The following is an 8,384-nucleotide window of genomic DNA, read 5'->3' as shown; positions in this document are numbered from 1 at the left end:
GACCTTTGGTAGTAATGTAGATTGTATTTTAATTTATTCATACATAATCAAAGTAGAACTTTATATCAATTTATTGTTTTTACATCGGCTGCCTTGGGTACCCTATATTTAGAGTTCTAAACCTTTACTCTTTATATAGTAAATTCGACCCCCAAGCGATGCAATTGTCTGTGGTCATGTATAAAACAGAATATCTAAAGAAAGAAACAGAAATATACAATAAACTATTTACTAAAATAGTTTCATTTAATTAAGATGAAATGCGGTTGACTTTCAGAGCGAGCGTCAGATTTGTAAGGGATGTCGGGAACCACTCTTGGACAGATATTTCCTCAATATGAGTAACACGTATTGCCATACAGGCTGCCTCCGGTGCTATGTCTGCTGCGCTCCTCTTCAGCAGAAGGAAACCTTCGTAAAAAGTGGCAACATTTACTGCAGGCAAGACTACCTTAGGTTAGTTGTACTTCTTATGAGTGTTAGTTGAAACTGTAGAAGTATTCAGAAATATTTTTCGGTTTTATTTTATTTTTCTATTTTCAATTGCAGTAAGTAACCAAGTGTTCTAAATGCAGTCGACAGATAGAGGCATTAGACTGGATGAGAAGAGCCCGGGACAAACTGTATCACCTTGCCTGTTTTGCGTGCGACACCTATAAACGACAACTATCAACAGGGGAAGAATTTGCACTGGTTGAGGACCATGTATTGTGTATCCGACATTACAAGTAGAAGCTTTCTACTTAAAAAAAACTGTTCATTTTAAAATTATTTCAGGGACAGGTCCCCGACCCAGGGTCCTTACTTAACAATGGGACACTTTATCAATATATATTGTGTAGATTTATAAGTTGATTTCATTTTATTAAAGCTGTATGCTCCGAATTACAATATTTTTTTCCATCTCGTAAAAACGCAATTAAATCACCGCACGTATGTAGTTATGAGGCTGTAGGACATACCATACATTATTCACCTGTTTTGACCAAAATTATTTGATTTTAAATCGATGTTTACAAATAACCGCGTGACTGTCATTTCAAGTGACAATCACGTGACCAGTTCAAACTTTACGATCATCGGTGTAAAGTTTCCTGTGTATGACGTACCGATTTCGAAACTGTTGCATGCAGATACATATATATATACAATGTTATATTATGTTACATCTAGATTCATAACCAGTTAGTAAACTGCGATATTCAAAGATAACTGATGCTTTCAGATTCCAAAGTGAGCTGTGAACAAAAGGGTAAACGGGTTCGATGTTCTTTTACGGAGGAACAGGTCGGGAGGCTTCAAGCCAACTTTCACATCGACAACAACCCAAATAGCCAATCGTTAAACAGCATTGCCGGCGGGAATCAGTAGGCGTGTAACACAGGTGTGGTGCAAGAACACAGGTGCCAAAGCAGAAGATTGATTGGGTAATTATGGTTTTACGCCGTTTTGGTTATATTTCAGCCATTTCACGGCGGTTAGCTTATCAAAATATGTTTGGTTGCGAGTGTTTAAGTTGCCCTGACGGCCCCAAGTGAGCCTACTCTTTCGAAAACCAAGCAGAAGAAACAAGAGGTACTGTGAGCAATGCTCACTAAGAATACCCCCCGCTTACCCCAATCTCCCAAAGGGTGTTGGTATTAGATATAAACTACCTCTTTTCTGAGTGTAAAAAACAAATGGCATGACAAACCTTGGGTATTCTCGTTTCTAGGGAGAAATGTTTTATCTAGGAACACAGCATCTCCATGCGATGAAAAAAGCCGTTAAAGAATTTAAATGGAAACCATATTGCTACTTCGATGTCCAGTGCACGTGACCTTTTGACCCCAAAATCGATAGAGAACATCTTCATTCATCCCATGGGTAGTCCATATGTATGATATGGTGACTGTAGGTGGAAAGGATAACGCTTTAGAGCCCGGAAACCATATTGCTACTTCAATGTCCAGTGCGCTTGACCTTTGACCCCAAAATCGATAGGGAACATCTTTATCCTATGGGTAGTCCATATGTATGATATGGTGACTGTAGGTGGAAAGGATAACGCTTTAGAGCCCGGAAACCATATTGCTACTTCAATGTCCAGTGCGCGTGACCTTTGGACCCCAAAATCGATAGGGAACATTTTCATCCCATGGGTAGTCCATATGTATGATATGGTGACTGTAGGTGGAAAGGATAATGCTTTAGAGCCCGGAAACCATTGCATCTACAGACGGACGGACAGACAGACGGACAACCCGATTCCAGTATACCCCCCCCCCCCCCCCCCCAACTTGTTGCGGGGTATAACAACAGAGGTATAGAAAGGAGGCATCTCGACTAAGCTTTATCTGTTTTGTGAACTTTTTCACTACACTGTGTACATGTACTCTTCACCCTAGCGTCTAATTATATACATGTATTTTGCACCTTAATTGGGTCTTGCAGTAATGTTATATTTATTATTATTATTATAATGCAAGGTGAAGATAACGAACAGCGATCAATCTCATAACTCCCACAAGCAATACAAAATAGATAGTTGGGCAAACACGGACCCCTGGACACACCAGAGGTGGGATCAGGTGCCTAGGAGGAGTAAGCATCCCCCGTTGACCGGTCACACCCGCCGTGAGCCCCATATCCCGATCAGGGAAACGGAGCCATCCAGTCAAAATCAGTGTGCCAAGAACGGCTTAACAATCGGTATGAAACACGTCAGACAGCATTTGACCCAATGCGAGGTTGTATTGACGAACTAGATCGTTATAACGACCATAGAATTTGCGAAATGCTGACTTCAATCGAGACTGTTGAAATCCCTGTACCATCAACTTGTTTGTCAGTAGCTTACCTCGATTTAAAAACTGACTATACTTAGAACAAGCTCTTGCATATCGAATCAGTTGAGATATATAAACACCATATGCAGGTGATAATGGAATATTACTACATAAATGTGGGAAGTTGACGATGGAGAAGCTGAAATCATTCCGTTTGTCATACAGTTGAGTTGTCAGTTTGCCGTTAATGTCTACTTGCAATAAAATATCTAAGTATGAAGCAGAAGTGGACGACTCTGTGGTGTCCTTTATTTCGAGCTCACAGGGATATATCAAATCGACATATGAATGAAAGCTATCATTGTTAATTGACAAAACGTCATCGATATATCTAAAAGTCGAATTGAAGGTCACAGCGAGAGATTTTTTCTTCTCACGTAGAAGTTCTTGAATAAATTCTGCTTCATATGAATATAAAAACAGGTCAGCTAAAAAAGGAGCACAATTCGTGCCCATGGGAATTCCAACAGACTGTTGGAAGACCTGATCACCAAAGACCACGAAGATATTGTCAATGAGGAACTCTAGCATATTTTTTACTTCAACTTCAGAGTACTTGTACGTGGAATCAGAGTGGTGTTTAACAAAGTAAGTTTTTGAATGACTGATCACTAGATATGAATATTTCCGTTTTTGTTGAAGAAGCAACTGTCTATGATGTCAAAAAGTCTAGTCTTTAATTTATCGTGAGGAATGGTAGTGTATAGTGTTGAAAAGTCATAGGTTTTAATGCTATTGATTTGGGAAAAATTCTGTGATTTCAAGTTTACTAAAAGTTCTTTAGAATTTTTTAGAATCCACATTTGATAACACCACTTCTGGCATATGTAGTCGCACAGTAAGTTTGAAGTTTCTCATTCACAGCTGTTAACATTTTCGTGAGGAGCAAAGATAGGGGCTTGGTAGAGCACTTACTGGACCCAGCAATGTATCTTTGTTTGTAAGGGTTTTTATGTAGTTTAGGAATCCAGTATAGGTATGGTGACTCATATTCATTCAACCCATTGACTGGAATATTAAATGTGTCTAAAACTGAAGCATGGTTTTGAAGAATTTCGTCTTTTGAAAGGGCATTTGGTATATGATATATATATATATATATATATATATATATATATATATTCATGATCAGTTTTCCCGAGGGGATCCGGATTAGAATAGGTCCTCAGTACCACTTACTTGTCGTAAGAGCGGTCCTTTGGATGAGACCGCAAAAACCGAGGTGCCGTATCACAACAGGTGTGGCACGATAAAGGTCTGTAGTATCTGGGGAGTCATCCCCAGTACGACCTGTTTGGCGGACCCCTTCCGGAGCCAGGATGACAGTTCCCGCCAATAGGCATCTTGGTAGCATAGCTTGAAGCCAGATGCACGATATACGACTAGCATACAGAACTAAAGAATACTGACAGTTCAGGTAAGTATGTGGGACTACTCACGGGCTACTGGGTCTCCTAACACCCCGTATTTACTTTAGATTATGCCCTGCTCAAAGGCCATATGCGCCAAGTATAGGCCTAAATTTGCAGCCCTTCACTGGCATTGGTGACGTCTCCATATGAGTGGAATATTCTGGAGAGGGACGTTTATAAATATTCAATCAATCATAACCAGTTAGTATGATACGATAATCATTTAATTTTACATGTTTGCACACCTTTTCATTGGTTGATCTATCATATGAATATCGTATACCCCGAAAATTAAATAATAAATGGCCGGAACTACTTTCTATTGGAATGTTGGGGATTCCACTGAATGGTCTATTTATAGATATATTTATAGATTGGGAATCCTGAAAAGAACAACTCAACAACTCTATCGATCCAAATAAATTCATTCAACAAAAACATTAACATATTAAAAATAAATGATAAATAAACAATTATACAAAATAAATATGACTATTTGAAGGAAAAACATAACACATACGCGTACACGTCTGCTAATACAATTTCTGAAAATGGATTCCAAGGGAGGAAATTTCGATATTGGTACTTTCGATATTTTTCAAACCCTTAACGATGATGGTTTTGAACTCCGATATATTATGTTCGTGAGTGGGCCCCGGAACGAGGCGTCCGTACGCAGTTATAACAAGGATTGCAGTGACCATCAAAAGCAATGCCTTAGTAATTCACTAGCAAAACTTGCAAGACCCTCTGCAACACTCACTCGTCACCCTGGAAACCGTAGAAACCCTCAAAAGAACCCTACTTTCCTGGTCTCTGATCGCATGACACATGTACATGTCCCACGCTTACCGTTCGTACCGACATCGAATATTGAGGTGAATGCCAGTTCCACTCAACAAAGTTCCAGCAATTTTCTATCCACAGGATTCATCTCTAACTCATCCTTTCAAAGCTGCACCTTTCAGTTCACAGGGAACCCGTTTGTGAGTCAAAAGTAAACAGTTCGTGGAAGCCGCCATTTACGATTTTCAGTTGATGTCTTCATAAATTACTACGCCAATTTCGAAGCGTCATATAATGTAGTTCAAAAATAAATCTTTAATTGAACTCAAATCATGTTTTATCATTCAAACTCAATGCTTTACGTATTTAAATGACAAGGAATGAATATATTATCTTTTCGGTGGATGGAGGGATCCACGAATAATGCAGTTTTCCGTCTTTTTTATTCGTGGATCCCTCCATCCACCGAAAAGATAATACATTCATTCTTTAATTAAAGATAACTAATTGACACTTTCAGAATCTGAAGTGAGCTGTGAATATAAGTCCCAAAGGGTTCCATTTTCTTTTACGGAGGAACAGTTCAGGATATTTCAAGCCAACTTCGATATCGAAAGCAACCCGGATCGCCAATCATTAAACAGCATTGTTTTCACGGCGGGAATCAGTAGGCGTGTAGCACAGGTCTGGTTTAGAACGCACGTACCAAGCATAAAAAATAACCAGATATCTTAACTGAGATCTAGTCATCGTGAGTATTAATGTAATTATAGTAGAACCAACCAAAAACTGTAGTTACAAGTTCATGTGTATTTAGAGATTTCATTGTTGCAGCTCATGTTCAGATGTGAAGCGGTTCAGAGGGTCTGTTAAGCGATTCAACGTCTGAATAAAGACAGTTTCAACGTTATTCCGGATTTAAAAACTTTTGGGTGTCGTATTTCCGTTGATCGTTTCTATAGAGAGAACCGTGATACTTATAACAAACTTTATAATACCAGTTTTTGTATACCGATTTGATTATTATTAAATTTGTTACTGATGAAATTATATTTTGGGCATCTGTATGTACGAGTTCAGCTTATCTGATGGCGCTAGACAATTCTGATCAAATGTTTCCGTTAGAATCTTTGGACAGGGTGACAGAATGTGCGCTTTTGATTGTTCCTGCCTCTTGGAGCTATTGGTATAGGGACCAATATTCAAATAGTGTACATTCTGTATTTTTGTAGTGGGATATTGTGTCTTCTTGATTCTTACACAATGACAAGCACTATACCAGGAAGAATACAGGGCAACCAGGAGTTTATAATACTGACACCAACAAGTTTATGGTGCAGGGGTTTCCACAGTTTCATTTAAAGTCTGTATTTCGCAAATTCTATGGTCGCTATAACAATGTAGTTTGCCAATACAACCTATAATTATGTCAAATGCTGTCTGACGTGTTTCATACCGATTGTTAGGCCGTTCTTGGCACACTGATTTTGACTACGGATGACTGTTTGCCTGATCGAGATATGGGGCTCACGGCAGGTGTGACCGGTCTACAGGGGATGCTCACTCCTCCTAGACACCTCAGGGATCCGTGTTTGCCCAACTTCTCTATTTTGTATGGCATATAAGAATCACGACATTGATCACTGTTCGTTATCTTCGCCTTTCACAAAGACAATATATGATATACTGTATGAAAACTATTTAATTGTGATCGATAACAAAGACAACTTCAAACTCCCTAGACCTCTTTAGATTTCATGCCATGAATGAACTCGTCCTAATAGGGGACAAGCATTTCAAATATTAACATTTTTATCTGTGTAACGTTGGAAAAAGTTGAATTATTAATTCTATATGGGAAAATATGTTTAAATAAACACTTTCATTTAAGAAGGGGACTGTTTTCCTATTTTCAAGGTTTTTATACGCATGCATCACAAAAACTCCTTTATAAATGAATGAGATCGTCCAATGTTTGAGCACACGGCTTCTCATCTGTTACGTAATTCTTGTGGACTTGTTCATTGAGACAATATATATAGATTATTTACGATGCACTCACCAGATTGTTTACAATGTACTCGCGATTGTTTAATAACCTCTACTCGTTATAAACACTTATACAAATGCATTAGATTTCTTTTCCATGAAAGGTATCAAGACCCTAACTTGTAGCTTTAGCTTTTATTGTTCATGTTGTTCGCGCGGTACTTTTCGGAGGCAGGATAATATCAAAGCTTATTTATGACACCGTGACGTCGGGCAATAATTGTTCGCTAGAGGACTCTGACCAGACGACTTCCGTTATCTGGACAATGGGACTGTCTGACGTTCAGTTCCTCCTACCTTATATAAACGTGAAGCCGCCATCACTAAAAACAAACAGCGATGGAGGAAAGCAAGAAATCAATTATTGAAAATCAAAGATACGTATTAAAAAAAAAAATTTTTAAAAAAGAGTTAAAAAGTCCGAGGAAATGAAGTGGATCTCCAAATAGACACATCCTACAATAATCTGGAATGGAGCTGGAACAATGTCCATTACTCCTGTGGCCTAATGTACAAAATTCCGTTACAAATGCTTAAAAAATCGCTAAAACGTATCAAAGATGCGTATGGCCGTGTTGAAGTTTGGAAAATTATGCACGCTTGCATTCACGAAGTAAAACCATCCACGTGTTTAATATAGTTTAAAAGTATGAAGCTTTGAATGGCCGCAATAGGTATTTAGTGTGCTAATGACCCTGACCTTTGAATTTCAAAAGCAACATGAATCTTGAATGTCATCAGGATTTGAAATCTGATAAACATGCACCAGCAAGTATATGTATAAAAGTTAGAGGCAAGCTCAAATCTACAGTACATAGTGAAAAAGAGACCTTGACCTTTGACCTCAAAATAAATAGGAACCTTTCTCTTGGATGTGATCAAAATCTGCAAGTCTGACAAAGACGCACCAAGTAGTATGAAAGTTAAAGAGACCGGGTAAGCTCAAATCTATGGCATTTAGTGACAGAGTGACCTTGACCTCAAAATAAATAGGAACCTTTCTCTTTTGTATGTGATCATGTTATGTAAGTCTCACAAAGATGCACCAAAAAGTATGAAAGTCAGAAATCGGACAAGCTAATTGTGGACGCCGCCCGCCTGACCATCCTTCGCCACTTGTTAGATAAAGCAAAGGCAGAGAGCGTCAGCCAGAAAATTTCCTAGAGGGAGACTGGCGGGGAACCACCAAATGACATACCGTAAACTTCTGGAAATATGGAAACCCAATTGTTTTCATATTGTCTCCTGTTGCGTAGTACCTTGAAGCTAACAAGACTTGATCGTACGCAGTGAGACATTGCATAATACC

General features: G+C 38.7%; 1 protein-coding gene across 1 annotated transcript; it reads left to right on the top strand.

The window, feature by feature from the left end:
* Positions 1–337: 337 nt before the first annotated feature.
* Positions 338–6,049, top strand: LOC125678880 (LIM/homeobox protein Awh-like). Its single transcript, XM_048917647.2, has 5 exons — positions 338–478; positions 562–728; positions 1,226–1,233; positions 5,547–5,777; positions 5,861–6,049. The coding sequence occupies exons 1-4, from the start codon at positions 338–340 to the stop codon at positions 5,759–5,761; spliced, it is 531 nt and encodes a 176-aa protein (XP_048773604.2). The 3' UTR covers positions 5,762–5,777; positions 5,861–6,049.
* Positions 6,050–8,384: the final 2,335 nt, after the last annotated feature.

The sequence above is a fragment of the Ostrea edulis genome, chromosome 2, assembly GCF_947568905.1.
Source record: "Ostrea edulis chromosome 2, xbOstEdul1.1, whole genome shotgun sequence".
Taxonomy (NCBI): domain Eukaryota; kingdom Metazoa; phylum Mollusca; class Bivalvia; order Ostreida; family Ostreidae; genus Ostrea; species Ostrea edulis.
The sequence above is the reverse complement of the archived record's forward strand: the minus strand, read 5'-3'. Positions and strand labels throughout refer to the sequence as shown.

Coding starts and splice junctions, on each gene's coding strand:
- LOC125678880 (XM_048917647.2), top strand. CDS start 338: ATGAGTAACACGTATTGCCATACAGGCTGCCTCCGGTGCTATGTCTGC. Junction 479..561: donor TAGTTGTACTTCTTATGAGT/GTTAGTTGAAAC, acceptor TAAGTAACCAAG/TGTTCTAAATGCAGTCGACA.